This window comes from Thermothielavioides terrestris, chromosome 2, assembly GCF_000226115.1.
Source record: "Thermothielavioides terrestris NRRL 8126 chromosome 2, complete sequence".
Lineage (NCBI taxonomy): Eukaryota > Fungi > Ascomycota > Sordariomycetes > Sordariales > Chaetomiaceae > Thermothielavioides > Thermothielavioides terrestris.
This window is the reverse complement of record NC_016458.1, coordinates 9,035,090-9,059,390: the sequence shown is the minus strand read 5'-3', so window position 1 is coordinate 9,059,390 and position 24,301 is coordinate 9,035,090. Positions and strand designations below refer to the sequence as shown.

The 24,301-nt window shown below is 58.2% G+C and overlaps 8 protein-coding genes across 8 annotated transcripts; 5 read left to right on the top strand and 3 right to left on the bottom strand.

The window, feature by feature from the left end:
- Positions 1–1,109: 1,109 nt before the first annotated feature.
- THITE_2144680 (uncharacterized protein) lies at positions 1,110–2,788 on the top strand (the record flags this gene model as incomplete). The annotated part of the gene is made up of 3 exons (XM_003653554.1): positions 1,110–1,243; positions 1,303–1,452; positions 1,516–2,788. The coding sequence occupies 3 exons, from the start codon at positions 1,110–1,112 to the stop codon at positions 2,786–2,788; spliced, it is 1,557 nt and encodes a 518-aa protein (XP_003653602.1).
- A 1,339-nt stretch (positions 2,789–4,127) lies between these two features.
- On the top strand, positions 4,128–6,911 carry THITE_2116168 (glycoside hydrolase family 31 protein). The gene has a single exon (XM_003653553.1). It carries the CDS (start codon positions 4,279–4,281, stop codon positions 6,781–6,783), a length of 2,505 nt encoding a protein of 834 aa, XP_003653601.1. The 5' UTR covers positions 4,128–4,278; the 3' UTR covers positions 6,784–6,911.
- A 127-nt stretch (positions 6,912–7,038) lies between these two features.
- Positions 7,039–8,280, bottom strand: THITE_2144678 (uncharacterized protein; the record flags this gene model as incomplete). Its single annotated transcript, XM_003653552.1, has 2 exons — positions 7,039–7,981; positions 8,102–8,280. The coding sequence occupies 2 exons, from the start codon at positions 8,278–8,280 to the stop codon at positions 7,039–7,041; spliced, it is 1,122 nt and encodes a 373-aa protein (XP_003653600.1).
- Positions 8,281–9,392: 1,112 nt separating this feature from the next.
- Positions 9,393–9,764, top strand: THITE_17825 (uncharacterized protein; the record flags this gene model as incomplete). Its single annotated transcript, XM_003653551.1, has 1 exon — positions 9,393–9,764. A coding segment is annotated over one exon (372 nt), but the record flags the coding sequence as incomplete, so codon positions are not given.
- Positions 9,765–10,394: 630 nt separating this feature from the next.
- On the top strand, positions 10,395–11,135 carry THITE_2021587 (uncharacterized protein; the record flags this gene model as incomplete). Its single annotated transcript, XM_003653550.1, has 1 exon — positions 10,395–11,135. A coding segment is annotated over one exon (741 nt), but the record flags the coding sequence as incomplete, so codon positions are not given.
- A 649-nt stretch (positions 11,136–11,784) lies between these two features.
- Positions 11,785–12,378, bottom strand: THITE_2088748 (uncharacterized protein; the record flags this gene model as incomplete). The annotated part of the gene is made up of 1 exon (XM_003653549.1): positions 11,785–12,378. The coding sequence occupies one exon, from the start codon at positions 12,376–12,378 to the stop codon at positions 11,785–11,787; it is 594 nt and encodes a 197-aa protein (XP_003653597.1).
- A 556-nt stretch (positions 12,379–12,934) lies between these two features.
- Positions 12,935–14,998, bottom strand: THITE_2116166 (uncharacterized protein). Its single transcript, XM_003653548.1, has one exon. The coding sequence runs from the start codon at positions 14,942–14,944 to the stop codon at positions 13,196–13,198; it is 1,749 nt and encodes a 582-aa protein (XP_003653596.1). The 5' UTR covers positions 14,945–14,998; the 3' UTR covers positions 12,935–13,195.
- A 3,743-nt stretch (positions 14,999–18,741) lies between these two features.
- THITE_132430 (uncharacterized protein) lies at positions 18,742–21,833 on the top strand. The gene is made up of 3 exons (XM_003653547.1): positions 18,742–20,077; positions 20,175–20,871; positions 20,962–21,833. Exons 1-3 carry the CDS (start codon positions 18,918–18,920, stop codon positions 21,316–21,318), a joined length of 2,214 nt encoding a protein of 737 aa, XP_003653595.1. The 5' UTR covers positions 18,742–18,917; the 3' UTR covers positions 21,319–21,833.
- The last annotated feature ends 2,468 nt before the right edge of the window (positions 21,834–24,301 follow it).

The window sequence follows — 24,301 nt, the reverse complement described above, 5'->3', positions numbered from 1 at the left end:
GGAAACACACCCCTGCAAGAGGCCTGAATGTCTACGTCGCCTGCTCCGCACCGAGACCTCGTTCTAGCAACACATGGCTGAGGAGTCGGCCAGGTTTAAGTTCTGCCATGCGGGTGTGGGAGCGTAAGAGATTCGTCTCTCTGACGGAGCTCAACGAGGTGCCTCGGTGGTACCTAGGAGAAATACCAACTAAAAGGAAAACAGTAGAGCTCTTTAGACGTCTTCAAGCGACACATCTCTTGTTGTGTGTAGAGGATTGAGTGCTGATTTCGTATCAACATTCCTTATTCCTCTCCGATTACCTATTCAACAACTTCGTCCCTCTCCGGCTCTGCTTGGCGCAAACTCGCTTTTCTGGATGAGGCTTGTCGCTGCCACGTCAGGCTACTGGTAGGTCGTGGCTTGTGCCGGCACTGAAGCTGAGGAGGATCGTCGTCCCGTTCTTGCTGGCGCAGTGGGCGATAGCGTGGCGGCCGCAGGTTGGGAACCGCTTACTAAGTCCATAGTTCAGCGACCGAAAAACCGAGGCCGGAAGAACGGACGGCAAAAAAGAATTACAGGGGACCACCAAGCAGCCTGTCCTCTCCAGACAGCTCCCCTTCCGGCTCATCCTGCATGCAGAATTGTCACTCTCTTTTGTCCTGCAGTTTTTCCGTACCCAGACCAAAGACGGAAGTATCCGTTGTGAACGGAGTTGACCACATTTCCTCATCCAATTGCTCTGTGGCTTGCGGCAAGTTCATTACGATTGGTAGGTGAGGGACTACCTAGCTTGTGGGTCCTTATGCAAGGACATTTGGGGCCCCACAATAACTATTCCGTACACAGCAACTACCTCAGTAAGCTTTGTCAACCAGCCACTCGGCACCTCAGCTTACAGCCGAAAGTTCAAGAGCTGCCTCGCACAGTGGCCGGAGGTGTGTGTTCGGGAGCAAGTCCATCCCGGCTCGGCGGTGGCGCAGCCGAGTTGACGCACCGCCCGGCCCGGCAAGACTGCCCCGGCCAGCAATTCTTAAAGGGGCCTGGCACATTCATGGAAACGTTTCATCACTCATCGAATGCTCGAATCCCATCCGTATGCAGACTTATCCATAAGCAACGAAACAGCCATGCAGGAGCTCTACGCGGGGCCGGAGGATTGGGCGGCTCACCGGGAGACCATCACCCGGTTGTATCTGGAGGAGAAGCGGTCGCTGCAGGAGGTTATGGAGTACATGGCTTCGCACCACTTATTCTTTGCGACGTGCGGCTCCTGTTCCGTATTTGGAAGTTCTGCCATAAGCTGGTGCTGACCAAACTCAGAGTCAAGATGTACAGAACACGCATCCGGAAGTGGGGAATTGACAAGAACAACAAGGCCGCCGAAGTGGCCTACATGCTCCGGCTCAAGAAGCAACGGGATGTCCAGGGCAAGGAGTCCTGTTTCTTTATCCGGGGCCGCCCGGTCGACTGGTAAGCCGGAGACAGTGCCGGTCCACGCTGGCAACACCCCACTGAGAAAAGCTAATCCGCCAGGGAAGATGTCGAGCGCTATCTCGCGCGGACCCCGGGCTTCTGGGCCAAGCATGGCCGCGGCGCCTTCGAGTCGAGCAAGTGCGGGGACGACATCAGATGCATAACACCGCCGCCCGGTTCGCCACGGACAACGTCAAGTTCCGTGCCGCCCAAGCTCGACGCCGCCCAGGAGCTCCGCGTCCACGAGGAGATTCTGCGCTTCTTCCGTACCTACACCGAGGGTTCCTTTGAGCAGGGGCTCTGGCACCTTTCGCCCTCCCACCGGCGCTACGTCGGCCCCGGGGGCTTTGAGGCCGCGGCCCGCCTGAACGCATGGTACGACAAGGTACGCAGTGTGTCGGACTGGCCAGGCCGCGACGCCGACGTCGTCCGCCTGGTCAACCACCTCCTGGACGACCTACCGCAGATCATCAAGGACCAGGACTTTACGCTCTTCCCCGCCCTCATGCGTTGCTGCTTCTACCTCTCTGTCCGGCGACCGCCGCTGGGCCGGGCGGTGGTGAAGTTCGTAGCCGGCCTGTGCCGCGTTATCCTGGGGGCCAAGCACCCGATGAGCCTGGCCTGGCTGCGCATCAGGTCGCTGTCGACGTCCGAGTACCTGCTTGTCTTGGAAGGGACGGCCAAGGTCCGGCTCGACCAGATGAGCAGTGACGACGACATTCAAGATGAAAACACGATCAATGCCCTGCGAGACTATCTCCTCGTGCTCAGGCTGCAGGGCTCAGCTGCCGGCAATGAGATCGACCGCGTCACGCGCCGGGCTCTGGAGCAGATGGCTCCGCCCGACCAGACGCTTTCCGTCGCTCAATGCCGCCTGCTGCTCGGCACGGCGACGTCGTTCATCACCTGCCGGCGGTTTGGCGACGCCGAGAACATCTTGAGCCGGGTGGGCGCGCAGATCCCCGCGGTTCCTACGCATCAAGCCGAGTTCCAGCGCGTCCTACCGACCTATTTCTTCATCATGGGCTTCCTGCGCTACGTCACCGGCCGGCCGGACGAGGCGGTGAATTACTTCCTGCAGACCTACCACGCGCTGGAAAAGGCGCGGGGGCCGTACAGCTCTGCCGTCGCCGATATTCTCCTTGCTTTGATCGACTTCCCCGGCCTGCTACGGAGGCCCGAGGACGTCGAGCACTGGCGGCAGAAGTTTGCCGAGGTGCAAGCTGAAATACTGGCTAGGACCGAAACAGGCGTCAAGCGGACGGCGTCTGAGTCCAGCGAGGTGTGGGACGAGCCGCTGGATACTGATGTCAACACTGGAGCGTGGTCATGAGCGGTTGGTACCTTATGGCTTGGCGGAGGGTTCAAACGCTGGCTCGAGCGTTGAGCCGGACTCAGTGGTTTGAACCGTTTGATAATGATGGCTCCGATGGCGTTCTGGGCGATTGAGGCTAATGAAGGAAATGTCGCCCTCCCGGGAAGCACCTCATCCCTTCCCACATACACGATGTAATCAATCTTCAAGCCAATCCATTTTCAAAATTTCGCCACTGGCTACAACTGAGGCCTTGTCGTTCTTCGCCAGCCGCTCGGTTCCATTTGACTCGACCTCACCGATACACAGAGGACCTGTCCTCCATCGAAGCCAATTTGCATGTCGCTTTTAGCCTACCAGGGGTGGTCTGCTCCTGTCCAAGCGACCATCAAGATCCATGACCAACTTGCAAGTCTCCAGCTTCCCGCTCGCCGCATAGGAGGCATTGCCCGCGCGAAGGAATAAGAAAACAGCATCACCTGGCAGATGTCGTTCCCATCGTGCGCGGCACAGCAGCTGTCGCCGTTGGCCGGGCAAAAGCTTCGCAACGAGCTTCACGTCTAGCTTCACGTCTATAGTCTCAGCACATGCAATCACCCTCCGGTTTTGAAAACTAAACAGGGCGTCATCCACCATCCGCCAGTCCCCAGTCAGCCACGGAGCCATGCAATAAGAAGCATGATTCGGCCAAAAGCAAGACACGCCGTGGCCTGTCTGACCGCATCGCGGTGTTCTCTGTTCCAGCCAGCACCAGCTGAAGGAACAGGTCCAGGGCAGCCGGTAGCGGCCGAAGGTTACTTGACCTGGAGTGAAGAGCATCTGATGATGTAGGAGCACTTGAACGAGGACGGAAGTAACTGGGTGAATACTCGTGCCATCTGCTATCTTCGGTTTTGATTCCCAGAGACTTGGATAGCGCTATCACGAGCGGACTTTCTTTGGCTTCGTATGAGACCATCCAATTCCAAGTACATCTCAAGTTGCACTTGCTTTCCTCGATTGTCCTGTTGCAGGTCACCAGGTGCATTCCAGAAACGGAGAATTCTGGGATTGTTGCGCAACACGTCCGTTGAGACCAAGTGGAAGTCTCTCAACCGAAAAGGGTGTACTTGTGAAACCCACGGGCACATCGCGGGTTCGCGCCTTGAAACTTGCCAGGTCACACCTCCCTGCCTTCCCCATCTGCTGGGCCGCTGTCAAAGAGGGCGTGAACTGCCAAGAGCGCTGGTTGGTGTTGGGGCTGCCTGGAAACGAGGGCCGTTCCTGCTTTAATTGGCCAGGCAGTGGTCAGCAGTTCCTTCCCCACAGTGGGGCGTCCCGCACCCACTGCGGAGCCGAACAGGGACAGGGAGCACAGCTGACCACGGTGAGACCGGATGCGGCTTCCTCTTCAGCAGAATACCCTCCATCCCATCTTCACCAGCAGGCCGGGTCCTTCCCTGCCTTCTTCCAGCACTGCTCTCCTCCTGTGCCCTTACCCCGTTGACTTCGAATCCCCTGCCGAGATAATGGCCGACAGCCGGTACCGCTTTCCGTCCAAGCCGTTGGCAAACCCCAAGGCCATTGTCACCGGCGGCAAGGGAGACTCGCACTACCGCTTCACCATCCTCACCGACCGGCTGGTCCGCTACGAATGGTCACCGGATGGCGGCTTTGAAGACCGTGTGTCCACCTTTGCATTATTCCGGTGGTTCGACGCCCCGCACTACCGCGTCGTGGAGTCCAAGGACAGCCTCGAGATCATTACGGATGGCTTCCACCTCACCTACGACAAGAAGCGGTTCTCGTCGGCCGGGTTTTCGGTCAAGGTCGGCAATGATGTCTGGCGGTACGACGGCAAGAGCTACGGAGACCTTGGCGGCACTGCCAGGACTCTCGACGGCGCCTTCGGCCGCATTGACCTAGAACCGGGCGTGCTCTCCCGCAAGGCCTATGCCGTGCTCGACGACAGCAAATCCATGCTGTTTGATAACGGCTGGATCGCGACGCGCCGCCCGGGCCGCATCGACGGCTACGTGTTTGCCTACAACGGTGACCACAAAGCCGCCATCAGGGACTTCTACCGCATCTCTGGGAACCAGCCGCTCCTGCCGCGCTGGGCGCTTGGGAATTGGTGGTCTCGATACCACGCATATACCGCCGCCGAATATCTTGAGCTCATGGACCGCTTCCGACGCGAGTCGATTCCGTTGAATGTCGCCGTCATCGATATGGATTGGCACAAGGTTGACATCCCTCGCAAATACGGCAGCGGGTGGACTGGCTACAGCTGGAACCGCGACCTCTTTCCGGATCCAGACGGATTCATGAAGGAGCTACGGAAGCGGGGCTTGAAAGTGACGCTCAACGACCATCCAGCCGACGGCATTCGGGCGTTTGAGGATCAGTACGAGGCGGTAGCCAAAGCCCTGCATCACGACACCTCGCGCGGAGAGCCGATCCGGTTCGACTGCACGGATCGAAAATTCCTCGACGCCTATTTTGACGTGCTCAAACTCAACCTGGAGAAGCAGGGCGTCGACTTCTGGTGGATTGACTGGCAGCAGGGCACCCGATCTAAGATTCCCGGCGTGGACCCGCTGTGGGTGCTCAACCACTACCATTATCTCACTAGTCGGCGGAATCTCAAGGTCCTGGAGAGACCATTGACGTTCTCCCGGTACGCCGGTACCGGCTCGCACCGCTACCCGATCGGCTTCTCGGGCGACACGCAGATTACGTGGGAGGGCCTGGAATTCCAACCCGAATTCACGGCAACGGCATCCAACATCGGCTACGGCTGGTGGAGCCACGATATCGGGGGACACTGGGCCGGTGTCAGATCCAACCAGTTGACGGTCCGCTGGGTTCAGCTCGGCTGCTTCTCGCCTATCTTGCGGCTGCACTCTTCCAAGTGCCTCTGGAATTCAAAGGAGCCTTGGAACTGGGAGGCGGATGCTTTCAAGGTCATCAAGGACTTCCTCATCCTCCGGCACCGTCTGATTCCCTTCCTCTACACCATGAACATCCGGGCGAGCTACGAGAGCGAGCCGCTCATCCAGCCTATGTACTGGAACCATACGGATGAGGAGGCCTACACGGTACCCCGGCAGTACTACTTCGGCCCAGACCTGATCGTAGCCCCCATCACCTCTCCGAACAGCACCGCCACCCTCATGGGCGGCGTCCGTGCCTGGCTTCCACCGGGCCGCTTCGTCGACCTGTTCCACCCGCATCTCGTTTACGACGGCAACAGGTACATCCACCTGCACCGCGACCTGACCAAGATCCCCGTGCTCGCCAAGGAAGGCACCATCATCCCGCTGGATAGCACCGCCAAGCTTGCAAATGGCTCTCCGCGCCCGACGGAGATCACCATTCTGCTCGTGGTCGGCAAAGACGGGCACTTCGAGCTAGTCGAGGAGCCCGAGAAGGGGGATTGCGGCGCCGACGACGACGACTCCGCCGCGCGTCCGGCGCTGAGCTCCTTCGTCCGCACGCCCATCACCTGGAACCAAAAGGATGGCATCCTGGTGATCGGGCCGGAGTGGAACGGCACCGGCAGGTGGCGGCAGTGGAACGTCAAGCTGGTGGGGCACACCAGCACCGACGTGCAGGCGCAGGTGCCAGGGTTCAGGGTCACGAAGGAGGGCGGGTGCACGACGATCGCGCTGGGGAATGTGCACCGCTGGAACCCCGACGGGTTCGAGATCTCGCTGGGGCGGGACCTGCAGCTCGACGTGGTCGACATCAACGCGCGGGTGTTTGACATGCTGCATCGCTGCGAGATGTGGTATGACCGGAAGGACATCGTGTGGGACATCGTGACGAAAGCCGGGGATGCCGTGGAGGCGAGGGTCGAGCGGCTGCAAAAGGCGCCAGTGGATGCCGCGGTCAAGAACGCGGTGATGGAGATCTGGGCTGCTGAAGGGCGGGCGCCAGGGAGTGCGAGGGGCCACGAGGTCTGGGCGGATGCGAAGGCCCCTGCCGCGGAGGATCTTGAGGAGGTGCTGAAGGAATATGTCATTGTATAAGTGCGTGGTGTGTCGCAGTCGCCTGGATACCTCGGGGTCGCCCTATTTCGGCTCTCTCTTGGCTTTGTTGCATGCTTTCGGTGTTCTCTGATGCTCGCTGTTCTCACCAATAAGCCCGCTTTCTTTTTAGGCCGCAAGCAGGCTATCACAGCAGGGAGCAACATTCCGATGGTTTGAGATGAGATGCGAAGGATGATCCTCTTTGATCCTCTTCCAATGGCTATTTGCAAGCAATTTCCAACTTCCTCAAGTTGATTAAGCCTCTGCTTTCAATGGCCCGTCCAACAACCACTGCCCCACCATGTCCACTACCTTAGCCGTCTTGATCTGCGCATCCTCCTGGAGCACCGGGTCTTTAGTAAATTCCCCGATATGGTCCTGGTCAAAGCCATGAATCGTGTCTGGAACCAGTAGCCACTTGTACCGCGACCCGTCCTCCAGCGTCACCTCCCAGGCAAACCGCTCATCGCCCTCGGTAATCAGCACCCCCTTGCCGACCGGCTCCTGGCAGCCGACCACCTCGTCCAGGCCGGGCACCCGCTTGCCGGCGAGCTTGCACGCCATGCGCCACGCCTCGATAGACAGCATGTCCAGCTCGCAGGCGACCATGAAGATGTTCGGCGGCAGGTCGGCGCGCGACAGGTAGAAGGGGCTCAGCAGCGGGTTGTCGCAGCGCTGGCCGGCGGGCACGTACGCCCAGGTGAACAGGTCGGTCATGGAGAGCAGGAAGTCGGTCTCGCGCGCGCGGAAGCCGCCCAGCGACGGCTTGTAGCGGCGCGCGCGCGCCTTAAGGGCGAAGCTCGGCACGAAGTCGACGACCGGGTAGAACGGCACGACGGCGCGCAGGCGCCCCCGCAGCGACGGCAGCGAGCCCGCCGCCAGCGCCAGGTTGCCGCCCGCCGACCAGCCGCCCAGCGCGACGCGCTCGGTGTCGACGGGGAGCGTGCTGTCGGCCAGGACGCAGGCCACCAGCGCCTCGATGTCGTGGACCGCGTTGGGGAACGGGCTGGCCGGCGCCTTGGCGTAGTTGAGCGCCACCACGAGGAAGGAGTGCCGCTTGGCGAACGCCCGGTTCCAGCTGTCGTTGTCGTTCGGCTGGCCGATGACGAAGCCGCCGCCGTGGATGGTCAGGAGGGTGGGCAGTTTGGCCGATCGGGGCGACGGGTTGGAGCGGTCGTAGTTGGGCGGGAAGAAGATGCTGGCTCTCGGGTTAGCTCAATTCAGGAGTGGTGAACTCTCAATTACGAGATCAAACTCGGTGATTGGGGGCGGAAACATATAAGAATAACCCGGTTTGGGGGGGGGGGAGCCTACTTACCGCACGGCCAGAGACTTGCGCACAGGGTAGGTCTTGACCAGGTCAGGTTCCTTCTCGCCCGGCGAGACGAAGTACTTCTTGGCCTCGCTGTACATGTGCATCGACTTGAGAAGCAGCTTGGCCCAGAGGAAGGCGACGACGGCGAATCTGAGGCGCTCAGTGAGAGGGAGGCTTGGCATTACGAGTCTCGTCTCGCTGCCGCCAGTGGCCTCCACTGCTGTAGCAGTGGCCGCCGAGACCGCGCCTGACATCTCGTGAAAGTCTCGAGTACAGATGGTGAGCGTGCTGTGGGTGATAATGGTGATGATGGTGATGATGGGGAGGTGCCGGCCAACATCACGGTGGTGGTGCTGGCCAGCTTTTAAGCACTCCCCCTCTCCAACCGTGGGGGCCGCGAGACGCGGAGGAACGGCTTTGCATGATGTGGTCGTATCACATAATTACACATATGTATGCCGTGAGGCTGGAAGGAAGACGGGTGCCACGGACCCCGTCTGTGCCTGGGCCCCATGATTCGAGCGGGGGTGTGTGACATTGAGAAGGATCTGCCGGGTTTGGTTTAGGCACGCCGATAGTTCAAAGGTCCCTCTCGGCATCCATACTCCGTAACTACAGGCTCGGAACCTCGGCCGGGTGCTCTGTGATTGCACATCGTGGAATTGAAACGCATTATCCAACGCTAAGCTTGCGACTATAATCACCATAGTACGTTGGCGAATCCGATGGACGACAAGGGCACTAAATTACCGTGTAATTCCTAGGTGCCGCCACAGCCACGGCGTTTGATCAAACAGGCGCAATTAGAGAGTCCACGAGAGATATGTGACCGGTCTACGTGTACTACTGCAGGAGCTCCAGCAGTTCGGTTGAGGGATCCCCAGGGGCAAATGCGACGTTGCTCAATTGAGCGGAAGGGTTTGGACGGTAACTAACGGAGCATTGTTTGGGCGGTGGTGATGTCATCGGAATGTTCGACCACAGCGACCAGCTTCGCAGACCAGTGATTGCTCCTGATAACCGTGAATCCGACCTCAAAGAACACCAGCTCAACCCACTATACCTGGTTTTAGGCATTGGCCAGCTTTTGCAACCCCAAATCTCGTACCCCAACTCGGCTTCCTCCGACATTGGAATTTGGCACTTTGACACGAACAACAAAGCTGCAGCCATGAACCGACTCCAACCGCGCTGGGTTCCCACCCTCTCCATGCTCCTCCTGTCTGCGTCTGCACGCAGGCTGCCCGCTCATACGTCGTTTGCGATCCAAGCATCTTCGTCTCGCACAACGCGTGGCTACAGCAATGGCAATTCCTCGTCCCCCAAATCCGCAGAAGGGCCCAGCGCCACCAGCGGCGGCTCCCGCAGCAAAGACGCCGTCGAGTCCGGGTCGAGTCCGACAGCCGGCGTTCTCCCGGACACGCTCGCCGACGGTGACGCGCGCGGCCGGACCGGCAGCGGCAAACCGCTCGAAAGCTCGTGCGCCGCGCCGCCGCAGCCCAAGATCAGCAACGCCAGCGTGCCGGGCCAGCAGCCCCAGCTGACACCCGAGCAGCAGGCCGAGGCGGACGAGCACAATCGGGAGTTTAAGAGCAAGCACAGCAAGGCGGACCCGGAGGTAGATGACAAGGTCGACAAGAGCTTCTGGAGCGGCAAGGGCTCAAGGTTTAACAACCCTTGACTGGAGAACAGGATACATCGTATCTACGGGTCGGTGAGAAAAGAATGGCCTTCTATGAGTTCTTAAAAGGACATCGGAGCGAGCTGAGTCGACTTGCTCCAAATCTGAAGCTTTCCTACTTCGCAGGATGTTCAAAAGACAGCTATGGAGAGCTTGGTGTACATCTACAAGTTAAGAGCGGGCTCTACTACTTTCGCACGGGTTTTCGGCGGAAGTTTCATCATAAGCCAAATGAAAACACACGTACATTGTCTAGGGAGCATATAGGGGGAAGTGCAGACGGGCAGGAGAAGTGGTTGGGTGTATCCTGGATATTTCTGAGCAATTGATATCCAAGTCGTGACGATAAATCTCCCCCGCCAGTCTTGCGATACAACACACTGGGGAATAAGGGTCAGATCATCCATGCTCTGAAATGGCAGCTTTTTCTCAAGGTTGACTCCAACTCATGTCATCCGCGCTTGGTCTGCGGGGTTGCTGCCTAGCAGGTGCTTACAAAAGCGGGTAAGTAGAAGCGTACTTGGCCGATGACGACGTGTGTCCCTCCTCTGATGAACACAAACCGTCATCTCACAACAGCCTGCGGAATCATCCAGCCAAGGAGCTCCCGTCAAAATGGCCGCTGACCTTCACCTTCCCCACCAGCTGCCGGCTGCATACAAGACACTGACTGCTCAGTGCCACTGCAAGTCGGCGCACTTCACCGTCACGGTTCCGACCTCGGCTCTTCCACTGCCCGTCCATCTCTGCCACTGCAGCATCTGCCGCACCACTCACGGGACATTCTGCTGCTTCCACGCGCCACTGCCGAAAGGCATCGAGCCCGAGTTTGTCGCGCCGTCTTCCATCGAATCGTCGCTTACGACCTACATCCACTCCCCTCAAGCGCCCAGTGAGCGGTTCTTCTGCAGCACCTGCGGCTGTCACATCGGCGACAGAGACTTGAAGTCGGACCCGGAGACGGGCAAGCCCGAGTGGCGCGTGGCGACCTCCATCTTCGCCGCACACGACGAAGACACCTTCCAGATCCGCGCCCACTGCTTCACCAGCCGCGACACCGAGCCCAACCTGTCCACCTGGCTGCCCTCCATCGGCTCCCGCGCCATCCACGTCTGGCAGCCCAGCCCGGACGACCCGCGCTTCCCCTTCGCCACCTACCAGCCCCCCAAACCGGACGTCGGCGAGGACGCCCTCCTGGCCGGGTGCCGCTGCGGCGGCGTGCGCTTCGCCCTCCCGCGCCCGTCGCCCGCCGACGCCGCCGACCCGATCCTGTCGCGCTTCGTCCGGGCCAGCCCCACTCCTTCTTCCCCGGGTGGCGACGACGAACACGACCCGCGCAGCCGCGCGACAGGGCCGGCCGCGCTCAAGCGCGTCGCCCGCGTCTGCGTCTGCCGCGACTGCCGCCTCGTCTCGGGCACGCACGCCGTGGCCTGGACCTCCGCGCCGCGGCCGCCCGCCGTGCCGCCCGCGCTCGAAGGGTTCGGCACGCTGCGGTGCTACCGCTCGTCGGCGCGGGCGCGCCGCGCGTTCTGCGGCGTGTGCGGCGCCACTGTGTTCTACGCGCGCGATGACGACGGCGACCCGGCGGTGGTGGATGTTGCGGTTGGGATTCTCAGAGATGTGGAGGGCCGGCCCGCGCTGGAGCGCTGGCTTGCCTGGCGGACTGGCCGGCTGTCGGGGATGGAATCGGGCAGGGCGTTTGATGCGCCGTTTGCGGACGCGCTGGCGGAGGGGTTGCGAGAGTGGGGGGTCCAGCGGTATGGCGAGAGCGCGGAGTTCTGAGATTCCGCTGGGTCGAAGGGGCGACGACGCCGATGAGTGGCTTGCTTGGTTTGTATAGAATGGACAAGGGAAGCGGTTGGACAAAATTTCAGTTACTTTATCTATGCCAACGGTATACTCGTGTGTGTCATTACCAGCCATCATCATTGCTCATGTTCACATCGCGTCTTGTGGAAGACCTCGTCCTTCATCTCCAGCCTGCATCGATCTTGCTTCCCGTCCATTATATGATGCCGCAGCCCGGAATGATCGGAAAACTCGCCTCGCTGCGGTCACGGTGCCTCCCCGGGTCCAACCCATCTGTGATTGTCGCATGAGACCCCATCGCTTCCGAATCCTCCTCCTCCTCGCTGCCACTGACATCGCTGTGATGTTCCCATCGCCGCTCCCCTTCTGCACGAGGGCTCGCATGGTGGACTTCGTCGTATGGCGGCGGCGGATCGAGTGCTCCCGAGACCGTGACGTGGTCGGCCGAGGCGGAGGCGCCCTCTTCCTTCCTGGCGATCTCATCCCTCTTCGCTTTCTGTCTGCGGTAGTGGAGGAAGGCGAAGAGGCCGGTCACGAGCAGAAAGAAGGCGAAAATGGGGACGACAATGGCGGCGATGATGCCGGGAGGCAGGTTTGTGCCGTCGGAACGGTCACTCGGGTCTGTTTGGAAGGGAGCCGGGACGTTGTTGTTGTTATTGTTATTGGTGTTGGTGTTGGTTGGGTCTGCAAATGGCGGTAGGAATGGTGGGGGACTGGTCCAGTACGGTATGCCCGCGGATTGTAGCACACTGAGGGTTCGTGTTCCGGGCGGCGTGAAAGCGGCTGGCATTATGCCCCAACTTAGGTATTGCCTTGAAGTCCTTGGGGTTGTGCAAACGACAGCAAGGGAAGGACAGATTTGACAGCATTATTGAGGGTAAGTCCGGCTTCCGAGCCCGACTGAGGGGCAACTCAAGCTCATATACCTACACACTGCAGTCCTGAGCCGATTTCCACGAAGACAGTCATGTACGCCGGGTGCTTCTCAAGCCCGAATCCAATCGTCAAGCGGCATCATGGGCTGATCGGCCCAAGACATATCACAACGAGCAGCTGTGATACGGCGCCACAAAGCCCCGATGCCCGAGAATCGCGAGCGGGACCGAGCCGCCGGACCACCTCCACTTGGCTTGTCCGCAGCCAGTGGGAGGCCAGAGTGTCACTGCCAATGCTCATCATTGGTGGATTCATGGAGTTTTGTGTTCCCTTCTGAAACATGGCTTCGATGAAAGGGCTGGCCTGAGTGGCTCTTACTGCGCGAACATTGCTCTATTAAACTGCAAGCAGGGGCTTCTACTCCATTCTCCTCCTCTGAGGCTCTAGTGTTCTAGCTGGGTAAGGTGGGCCAGGAACGCCACACTGCTAAGTCGTGAGGAACGGGCGTATAGCACCTAGGATACCGTCTTGTTTATCAGCAGCCCGTGACCCCAAAATCCGGGATCGAAGCACGTCCACCACGCGAGGGAATACTTTTCAGGGGTCACTTCTTTCTAACATTTACTACGACTCAATCAGCGGTCAAGCGCCAGCTACCCCGCACATATTACGCTTCTAATCCTCAGCCACCCAGTTGCCGTGCTAGTTCAGTCCCAAGCCGTGATAACGCTCTACAACTCGGCCTCATCCATATTCCTCACAAACAACGTGAACCACTTCACCGAGTTGACATGATTCAGCACGCTCACTCGCTCGTCCACCGTATGGATGGCCCCCAGGCCGGGCCCATCCTCCGGGTCCAGCCCCGGCGCAAACCGGAAGATGTGTCTCGTCAGGTCCCAGTAGTACCTCGTGTCCGTATTGCCCGTCATGATGCCCGGCGTGACGACCACCTCCTCGCCGTAGAGGGCGCGCGTCGTGCCGGCCAGGACCGAGAAGGGGCCCCTGATGGAGCCGTCGGCGGGCGTGACCGGCGCGGCTTCCAGCTCGTGGGCCGACGGCGAGAGGATGATGGAGGACGGCTCCTCCTTGCCGTCGAACGCGTGCAGCGTCAGGTTGTGCTTCCGCGCGACGGCGCCCGCCAGCACCGCCAGCCGGTCCTTGACCACCTGCGTGGTCTCGCCGATGTTGATGCGGTGGTTGACCACCGCCGTGGCCCGCTCCGGCAGCGCGTTGACTTTGATGCCGCCTGAGATGACGTCGACGGCCTGCGAGGTCTGCATCAGATACTTGATGGCCGGGCCCTGCTTGGCCGCCTCGAGGGCGAGATGGTCCGGTTTGGCCTTGCAGGTGCCGTGGGGGGAGGAAGCTGAAGAGAGACGGCGGCGCAGCAGCTTCTTGAGCTTGCTGGGGAATTCGGGCGAGTATGCCGCGCCGCACTGGAGCTGGGTGTAGTAGGGGTTCGAGTCCACAAGGCGGGTTCGGTACTGCTCGGATTCGATGCGAGTAATCAACTCGCTGAGGATCCCGATGCTGGTGTGGTCTGTTGGAACGGAGGAGTGGCCGCCTGGCGCCCGAACGGTGATGTGCACGTCCGTGTATCCCTTCTCCGCCGTGCCGGGCTTCGCAAAGAGAGTCCCCCACGCGTACTCGAAACTGCTGCCTTCGTCAACAATCACAGCGATGCCGTCCTTTCCATATCGCTCCTGGATGAATGCGGCGAGGTGCGACGCCCCACGGGTGCCGGAGCACTCTTCATCGAAGCCGAAAGAGAGGAGGATCGTCCGCTTCGGCTGGAAGCCGGCCTCAAGCAGCAGCTCGAGCGTCTCCATGGCTGCAATCAGCTGGTTCTTGCAGTCGCTGGCGCCGCGGCCCCAGATATTCTTTCCGTCATAGGCGCCACTCCACGGAGGATACGTCCAATCGGGCACGGTCTCGGGCGGGACAGGCACGGTGTCCTGGTGGGCCATGAGGAGAGTCGGCTTCAGCGACTCATCGCTGCCTTTCCACGTGTACAGCAGGCCGTGAGTGTTCACCTTCTCCACTAGCAGCTTCTCGTGGATCAGCGGGAATGTTTTCTCCAGATACTGATGGAAGTCGTAGAAGACATCCCACCGCGGGTCTTCTCCGATAGCTCCGAGGTCGTCGAAGGACTCGGTCCTGACCTGAACCGCGCCCGAGAGGCGGCGGATGGTGGCGTTCCTGAATGACTCGCTGGAAATGTGCTCGAACGCCTTGTCGAGCTCCGGGTGGTTGCTGGGGAACAAGGGGTCAGGTTGAGCGCATCCGGAGCCGAAGTCATGTTCGCTCTCGGCCGAGGGGATGAACCGCTTGAAGGACGCGATATCTGGGAAGCGGACAAGCAGGAGGAGGACCAGTGCGATGAAAACAAGGACGCAGCGTCGACTCCGCGAGGACGCGCGGTCCCCGTGCGGAGAGCCCGCATCGATGGGAAGGACAGGAGGCGGCGTCGACTTCATCGCGCTGCCAACAAAGAGGGGGTCAACTTGTGGTTGTTCAGGGTAAAATCGGCGCTGACGCAAGTGGGCTTTGAAATGCCAACACCAACCCCTGGAGTGGGGTCTGGGAATAATCCTCGACCTGCCGGGTTCGTGCCATGGAACCGTTCACCTGCTGTTTTGGGATGATAGCGCAGAGCTCCAGGCGGCCTTGACCATTACGTAACTGGCGATGCGGAGATAAGTGCTGGCTTCGCGCGTTGAGCAGCTCGTTTGCTGGGAAACATCGGCTGAACAGGCTCATCGTCGAAATACTTGGTGCCCCTGCGAGAGTCGCGATAGGGAACATCAACCTCGGAAACTCCGAAAGTGAAGATAGTCGATAACGGCGCCCCATGGCATAGCTGATCAAGGAGGTCGCAAACATTCATCATCGGACTCGGTGGCTGGGAACTCAATGTGTGCACGTAGAAGGGAGGTCCGGCATAGAGGACGAAGAGAGGGAAGATGCTTGTGTCGTCAGAATTGATCGACCCTTTTGTCACCCGGGCGGTCCACATCCTGAACAAATGTGTTTTGAATTATAAGGTCCTAGTCCTCTGAATTGAAAGTGGTGGGTAAATCACATAAAGGTAAGAAGGGTAGAGTTTCATGGCGGGCAAGGCAATAAGTAAGGTACATAACATCGTCGCCGGCACTTGGTAAAGATCACGATATTGCCGCCCAAACATGGTAGGGCTCGCAGTCAGCCTGCGCGAAGAACCAATCAAAGTCTTGTCCAAAATACAGTCTTTATCACCACAGTAGGCGAATGGCAGCCAAGGTTGGGGGTCAAGTATTTACTCGTCCTTGCCTTTATCCCCTAGGAGAGGCGTGACATGACTGGACGGTACGGAAAACAGCGCGGGGAGTGCGGGTCGGTACCATAAAGTCGACCTCTTGACTGTCGCTGAGAAGTCTCCATCCACGTTTCGACACCGTACATGGTGTACCGATTGGCGCAAACTCATAGGTTCGCTTCTTTTATGTGCTTCAGGCAAGGCCCGACGGTCCGGCGGCGGCGTTTCTGTCTTGTAGTCCTAAATGCCAGCCTGAGGATAGGGGTCGATGTCATGGCCGAGAACCCAACTACAATGCAAGTGGCTGCACGCTTCTGCCGAGATCGGGAAATTGAGAAGCAATTCACAGACACAGGCCGGCATCCAAGCTGTCCCCCTCTGTCCCGGCTGCCCGAGGGATGGCAAGCCTCGACTTTCTCTAGGTCTCCGGCGGTGGTAAGTGGTGTTTGACATCGGCTATCAGCGCCCTGAACAAGGGGGGGAGGATGTGCACACCCTTCACCACCGACAGTGCGACAAGGGTTCGAAACTGAGGCATGCAGCGCCTTCACTGTTTACCCCTCCATGTGGGCATGCGGGCTTGTTGGCCGCACGCAACAGGAGGGTCAGCTTGCGCTCATCTAGTCCGTTCGCGCTGAATGGCCGGCCCTCGGCACAGCATCATCATCGCCTCCGGTACCCGTGTCCAGTTGAGGCCCAGGCCTCGCGGACAGAGGTCTCACGACACCGTCGCCATGTTCGGGAGACGAGAGCGAATTCCCATGGCCAACCACACGGTTACCAACCTCCCCGAGTTGTCTGCTGGGTGGGGAACCGTGCGCTACCGTCTCTTTGCTGCGCCATGGTCTCCGAGCCGTCAGCCACTGACTTGGTTCGGTCACTGACGTGGGACTACAAAAGCGTTATCAGCAACTGAGAAGAGGCCGGGGATTCTTTCTCGGAATGCAGCAAGATCGGGAATGGGAAACGGGCCGATACCTGTTCTTCAAGTCGTAAGCCAGGGAAGAACTCCCGGCACGTTTATGTATGAAGGTTGCTGAACTGTTGCCTTGAGGTTGACGCGCGGACCTTACTCATTTATTTCGCAACTTCAAGTAAGAGGGGGCGGTGTTATTGCTTACTGGCTTGTGTTCCAACCTCCATCTTCCAGTCCCGTCTCTCGCGGGTCTTCTCCCCCCCAAGAATGGGTTTTGGTGAGCGCACACTTCGTCGGAGCCCAGCCTACAGCAAAGTGGTCTTCCTTGCTATATGGTTACATTAGACAACGAAATCCCATCGCTTGAGAAAAACGACTACCCTGTCGCTTGGGAAATCTACACCGACAGCTTCCCGGCTCATAGGGATTCCCGCCACAATGATTACTTACGCCTGCCATATCATAGAACTCGAGGCTAAGCATCTGGCGAAGAGACACAAGAGTTGAAGGCGAGGCGACATTCAATTGATTCACTTGACTTGCGCAGGCTCAATGTCCTTCGTTTTGCAGCTCATTGCCACAAGAGAACCACAGCGAACGGCAGGGACCCAAGCACCGGCTTTGCGCAGACATGGAGGCTTCAATTCGGAGGCTTCAAGCCCTGGCAAACAGAGACGAGGCTGATGAAGAGCAAACCAACCAGGAACTGAATGCACACCGCTGTCAGATGACCTCTGTTGCTGGGGTGAAATGGATCCACCCGAGGCGAGAGAAGGGGTCCAGTTGAGGGGCTAAGCGGTGTGTATGTACGTTCCGTACAGCTGTACACTAGGGCGGCGGTCTCAGCCCCCAGGCCAGGGTGTCACGAGCGGAGATGGGAACTGAGGCATAGGAATTCAACGAAGTTTCTGGGGGATATTCTGTCCATCCGAAAGCTCCCGACAAGGTAGATGCGGCAGAGAGGCGAAAAGGGATGCTCCGTTTCAACGACGGCGAACAATTCCGACTCAAGCTGCCGGGCTCAATTTTGCCCTGAGAAAGAAACGGGCCAAGAGGTTCTTATCACCGCGGTCTCATTCTGGGCGCGCCCCGTTTTGGGCACCGACCGTTGAGACTCGAGCCCAATGCTTGGCTCGAGCGGCGGCCCACAATCGCGGCTAGCGCTAGCGGAGGCTGCTTCCCGCCGATCTGAGATGGGAGGGGCCGGGAGGGCCCAGTTCACCGGCACCGGTGCCGACAGCTTCAGCACGCAACGGAGGAATCTGGCATCCACCAGGCAGCCAGGAGCGAACGGGACAGCCCGGCTCGCCAGGGGGCTGGGGCTCCAGTGCTGTCCACGAGGGCATCTCCAGACCGATGGATGACGGTCGTGCACTTTCAATTGCTGGCGCTGCGAGTCTGTGGGGTCGAAAACCGGCGGAAGCGGGGCCAATCAACGCCAAACGATGCCCCTGCGCCGGAGTGTTGGCAGTGGATGCTGCCACGTCAAGTGCTTCGAACGTCGACGGCGACAGGCCAGCAGGCCAGTTCCTGTTTTGAGTCTGGGCGCTGCATATTGGTGAGGCGGCTTGAACACGAGTAAAATGAGGTGGAGCGACCAAGCAGCAAGGCCAGCGGACGAACAATGCCTCGAGAAATGCAGAGGTTGGGCTGCGTTGCTCCGTCTGGTGCTGCCATTCACATCTGGCATGCTGTGATGGGCCAGCCAGACGAGTGGGACCGGCCCTCCCAGGACTCGTGCAGCTCCAGCTCCCAGCCCAACTGGCACCCATCATTCGGCAATCTGGGCTGCTGGGCACCGCGGCAGTCCGCTGATCTGTCGTTGCTTGACGTCTGCTCGCGTGGGTGACTCAATGCCCAGCCACCGGCCAAACCCGGGTGTGGTTCCCGGTCCGAGACCCCAGTCTGCCCTGCCCGTCATCATTGTCGCCGTCAGGCAAGAAGGGCCCTCACATGTCTCGGGCGACATCTCCGGTATATAGCCAGCCAAGCATCTTCTTCCAATTCCTCCTCCTCCGGCCCATTCACAGCGCGAACTTCCGTCTGAGGTTCACGACACAATTCAACCCCTAACACCGACCGACAAGAGCATCATTGCTCTCATTTCCTTTTGTTGTCGACCCGTTCCCCACACAAGATATCCAAGCTGGCTACCGCCGAGGTCCACGGTTTTCGCTATTCTTCTACCCACAGCACCGGCACCAGGCCGTCCGCTGGGCAGTCCGCTCCCAATCCGAAGATGGGCTCCCACATCGGCTCCGCCGATCCCACGCAGACGGTCGACGGCCTGGTCCGCGCCATTCGCGACCTAACGTCCGACCCGAACTACAAGCTCGTGGCCGACGTCTTCAGCGACTTCCTGTACGTCAAGGAGCAGAACAACAAACTCTCCACCTCGCACCAGGTCGTGCTCGAGGAGTACCGGAAATTCCGGAACGAACTCGAGGCGCAGAAGGATGTGATCGAGAACGAGAAGAAGGACCTCGAGCACTTGGTGCAGGAAAAGGTGCAGGAGATCGTCCAACTCAGCGCTGCCAGGACGAGGTTGGAAGGCGACCTCGAGGACACGCAGAAGAGGTTGGAAGAGGAAAAGGCAAACGCCGCCGAGGCTGCGGCGACTGCTGCCAAAGAGTACGCAGACCTGCAGGCAAAGTCTGCTCAGGAGTACGCAGACCTGCAGGCGAAGACTGCTCAGGAGTACGCCGACCTGCAGGCAAAGACTTCTCAGGAGTACGCAGACTTGCAAGCAAAGACTTCTCAGGAGTACGCCGATCTGCAAGCGGCCAAGGCTGCCGTTGAGGAGGAGAAGAGGCTCGGCGAGGAGGCTGCCGCTGCTGCTGCTGCCAAGGCCGCGGACGAGATCGCGGAGCTCACGGCGGCGAAGACTAATCTGGAGGAGATCAAGGCCAACAACGAAGCCGAGATTGAGACGCTCAAGGGGAACATCGCCGATCTCGAGGCCGCCAAGGCCGGTCTCGAGCAGGTCAAGGCTGACAATGAAGCCGAGATCGCTTCGCTGAAGGAGAGGATTGCGACACTCGAGGAGGAAAAGAGGAAGCTCGAAGAGGAGCTCGAGGCGGCCAGGCAAGAAATTGCGTCGCTCAACGACACCATCACTCAGAAGAACACTGAGATCGAGAGCCTGCAGGAGTCGCTGCGGGCTGCCGAGGAGCAGATCGCGTCGCTGCAGCAGACGGTGGCCGACAAGGACGCCGAAATCGAGGACCTGCATGGCAAGCTAAAAGCAGAGGGTGAACGAGCCGACAAAGCAGAGGCACATGGGCGCGACCTGCAGAGCCAGCTGGACGACACCACGCAGAACCTCCACATCACGAGGGGGAAGCTCACCGACCTCGAACAGTACCGCATCGTCCTCAACAGCGATAACGACGATACCTAGTAAGTCTCGAGAAGCGCATTTCCGTCTCCAAGCCGAGCGCACACACAAACACACACACACATACATACAGACATACTAACATCAGCCGCAACGCAGCGTCACCGTTCTGGACAAGATCTGGACCACCATCGTCACGCTCGTCGAAGCGACGTTCCGGCCGGACATCGACGAGCAGATCCTGGCCGACCCGTCGTGCTGGACCAACCTGCGCAACTCGCCGTACCTCAAGCACGCGACGCAGCTGCAGATCCCGCTGCCGCAGTCCAACACGCCGGCGGCCAAGGGCATGCGCATCAGCGCCGTGCTGGCGGTGCTCTCGCGCGCCATGCACAAGCACCTCTTCCGGCCCGTGTACCTGCTCGACGACGACGACGAGAACCTGGTCAAGTTCCTGCGCGCGCTCGAGGACGAGGACCCGACGCGCGAGGCCCACATGCGCGCCACCCTGCTCTCCATGATGCCGGAGCGGCAGGCCGACCTGGGCGCGCGCCGCGTCAAGATGGTCGTGCGCGAGGTCTCGTGGCTGGTCCAGCACCTGCTCGGCGCGCTGCAGTTCGAGGCCTTCTGCTCCGGCCTCGAGGCCGCCTGCCGGCTCGCCCGCGATCAGTGGATGCGCATCCAGCTGGCCCAGATCAAGATCGAGCCCTACTTCGGCCCGCCCTACGACGACTTCGACTGGCAGGTGCTGGAGCTGCCCGAGTTCGCCGAGGCGGCCGAGCGCGACGCCGCCGGCGTGCCGCACACCACCGACGACCCGGACGAGTCCGTCGCCCCCGACGACCGCCTCGAGACGGTCGAGGCCTCCCCCGACGGGAGAAGACCCGACAGCGCCGCCGCCGGCACCGCCGCGGACGGTACGGAGCACGGCGGCGGCACCAGCCAGAGCAGCGCCTTCCACGACGCGGCGTCGCACGGCCCGGACGACGAGATGATGGAGGGCGAGATCGACCCGGACGAGATCCTGCTGGTCGTCTGGCCCAGCATGTGCGCGGTCGAGGGCGGCGAGCTGATGTCCATCACGCAGGGGCTGGTCATCTCCAAGGAGCAGGCGCGCCCGGCGCTCGAGGAGCAGCGCTCGCGCTCGCGCCTGATCCCGCGGCCCGGGTCTCGCCGCGCCCGCACGCTGTCCATGCCCGGCCAGAGCCGCGGCAGCAGCCCGCGCGGCAGGCTCGGCCACTTCCACGCCCACTCGCAGACCGCGTCCGAGGTCGCCGTCGATGGCCCGCCCGAGGACATCTGACGGCAATGACGGTGCGTGTGCGTCTCAGCTAGGGGGGGTTCGGGCGTGATTGGCAGCGACTTGTGATAGTCTGTTGCTTGTCTCTCTAGTTTCGCTCTCTCATTCAGGTAATCTTCACCTCTCGGCAACAGTGACCCTGAGTTTGACGGGCTGGGTTAAGGATTGGTCATGGCATAAGTTGCACACAAAAGTCTCTTTTTTTAAGGAAATCACAGCATGGTGCGTTAGACTTCCGAGTTTTGGGGTTTCCTTTTTTTTTTTTTCTCTTCTTTCTTCCTGTTCTTCTTTCTTCTTTTTTCTTTTCTTTTTCTTTTCTTTGTTTCTTTTTGTCATCTTTTCTTTTTCTTTCTTTTTTTTATTTCTAATATTATGTATGACGGCATTGTATTGGGTACCGCGTCGAGAGCATCGGCCACGGATGGAGTTGGCTTCACATATCGGAACTGGCTGGTGCTCGGCGATAAGACTGGGAAGATTGGGAAATGCGTGGAAAATTAGGAAAATGTCTTCACCTGACTTGATGTGACAAGTTGTTCCTGTGTTGTTGCGAATGCCTCGACTTGATGCTGCACCACGTTGTCTGTACATACCTGCACGGGGCGTGGCCTGACTGAACAACCCATGGCAGACCAGCCTCCAGCTGCCACAGCATTTTACCATTAGAAAGCCCGTGGACGGCGCTACTCCGACTACTCTGCTAACGGCCCACAAGGCCACGACTGGCTCACAGATGTCGACCGTAGCAGCTGGTACACTTCTTCTTCCCGAGACCGTCGCTGACGTTCAGAGAGCGGCTGCGCCGCCGCCACTTCAAGCTCGATCAGGTACGCATCAAGGCAATTCTCGAGGGGAAAATACAATGAGCAGATGCAGTTGCTGGCTGATGCGACTGACGACGTTCGCAGGGCAGGGCATCTTGGCATCTTCCCCAATGCAATTTGTTCATCGCCCTTCTGGAGCCTCCCACTCCAGGAGTCAGAGCTCCGGCCAGCGAATGGGCTCCTACCTGAAGCCGACGCGCTAACAATCCGAACTGAGCCTGGACGAGAACGGCAACGGCCGGCTCCCCGAGTCTAATTGTTGATGAACTTTCCATGTCCTTCTTGGCATGGCCCCCCTCCAGAACAGTTCCTCACTTGTTCCCGGAAGTGCGTACAACAATTTCTTACCTGAGACGGATTCACGCCGCCACTCAATGCAAGGCGCGTGCGTCCGTTTCTGTGGAGGCACAGCTGGTAGCGAAGCGAAGCCGTGCCCTCGGCCGGCAGCGTGGGCGGCGCCGCGGCGGCAATGTGGCGATTCGGTTCAGTCGGATCTGGGGATTGTCAGAACCGGCCCGGCCTGGGGCTCCGGGCCGGCCCACCGAGATTAGGATCTACCAGCTTGATGTCCAACTGCCGCCCAAGACTGGGCTCTTGAAGAGCCTCTCTCCTACAATACAACATCTTCAACACTACAATTGCTCCCAGTTGTATATATCACTTGTATCGTAATAGCTTTATCTTCCTAAGCCTATATAGCGGTTCTAACAATTAAGAGTCTTATTGGCTCGAAAACCTAGCCCTATCTCTAAGTATATAGCCCTATATATAGCACTTAGTAGTAACTACTATATCTTCGAAAGCCAATATAAAGATTGATATTATCCTAGCTAGCCTAGATAACTAGGTAGTTTAGAATCGTAAGTTCGTCAATAAGGCTAAGTACCTCGACTTACTCGACTATTTCGAGGGTAAGGTAGAGCTATTCCCAAAGCCTATACTAGCCAATACCTATAACCTCGCCTAGGAGTATATCCAACGTAAGCTCTAGGAATATATCGTCGAACTACGAGCTTCTATACTAGCTATAGCTATAGAAGCTATAGCTAATGTAAAAGCTCTAGCAAATCTAAGAGCGTCTACTATAGGCGAGTAGCAGCCTAGCACTGCCTCTATAGCCTAGGAGGACGATATAGATTCCTAGACCCTCTCTAAGAACGAGGGTTTATAAGAGTAGCCTAGTATCAAGGTACTAAATAGCTATTAGAGGAAGCTCTATAATAAAAAAGAAAAGTAGTTTAATAATAATATCGCTATAGTCATTATATAGGTCGAGAAGGATCTAGATTATAAGTATAAGGACTACGAACGTTAGACTAACCACTTTACCTAGATATTAACCTTTATAGCTACTATAGTAGTAGCTAACTACTGGTCTATCTACTTTATAGAGTATACTAATCTTCGAATATAGTATAATAATGGATTAGGGTGATAGACTACCTAGACATAGGGGGACTTAGTTTTTCTGCTTTTCTGTTTGTCTTAGAGCGTTGCATTCGTTGTCAGGGGGTCTAGCCCTCTAATCATATATATTTAAGTAGGCTAAGCCTATCTTCTTTATCATTAAGCAAGACATTAAGCAATTGTCAATATACGTTCGTTAACACTACGTTGGTGGTCCTCCTTCTTCTAGGAAGGCTATTGAGCCTCTCCTTTCGTTGTCCTACCTCTATCTAGATAGTAGGTATTCGAGCTATTGAGCTCTAACCATATTCTTATTGTCTTTTGTCTTTCTATTATATCCTACTAGATATATCTAAGCTATATATCTTCCTCTTAGGAGATATCCTTCCTACTACTCGATATATACTATCTTTATTCGTCTAGAGGTATACTATATTCCTTTAGGAGCTATCTTATACGCCTAATCCTAGGTGTAGTAGGGTAGGTTAGTATAGAGGTTTTACACTATTTCAAATAGGGGCTTAATCAAGGAGGAGCTTAGCTCTATATCTAAATAGGATAGTATAGACTACGAAGTCTTCTAAGATCATAGAACTATACAATACTATATTAATAGCTATACAACGACGATATAGCCAACCTATTAAGGCTCTAGTATACTAATACCGGTATCTCCAGGAGGTATAGAAACCTATTAAGGCGTATATATTCTAAGGGTCTATTAAGACCTTGTCCTAGGAGACCTTCCTTTGCCT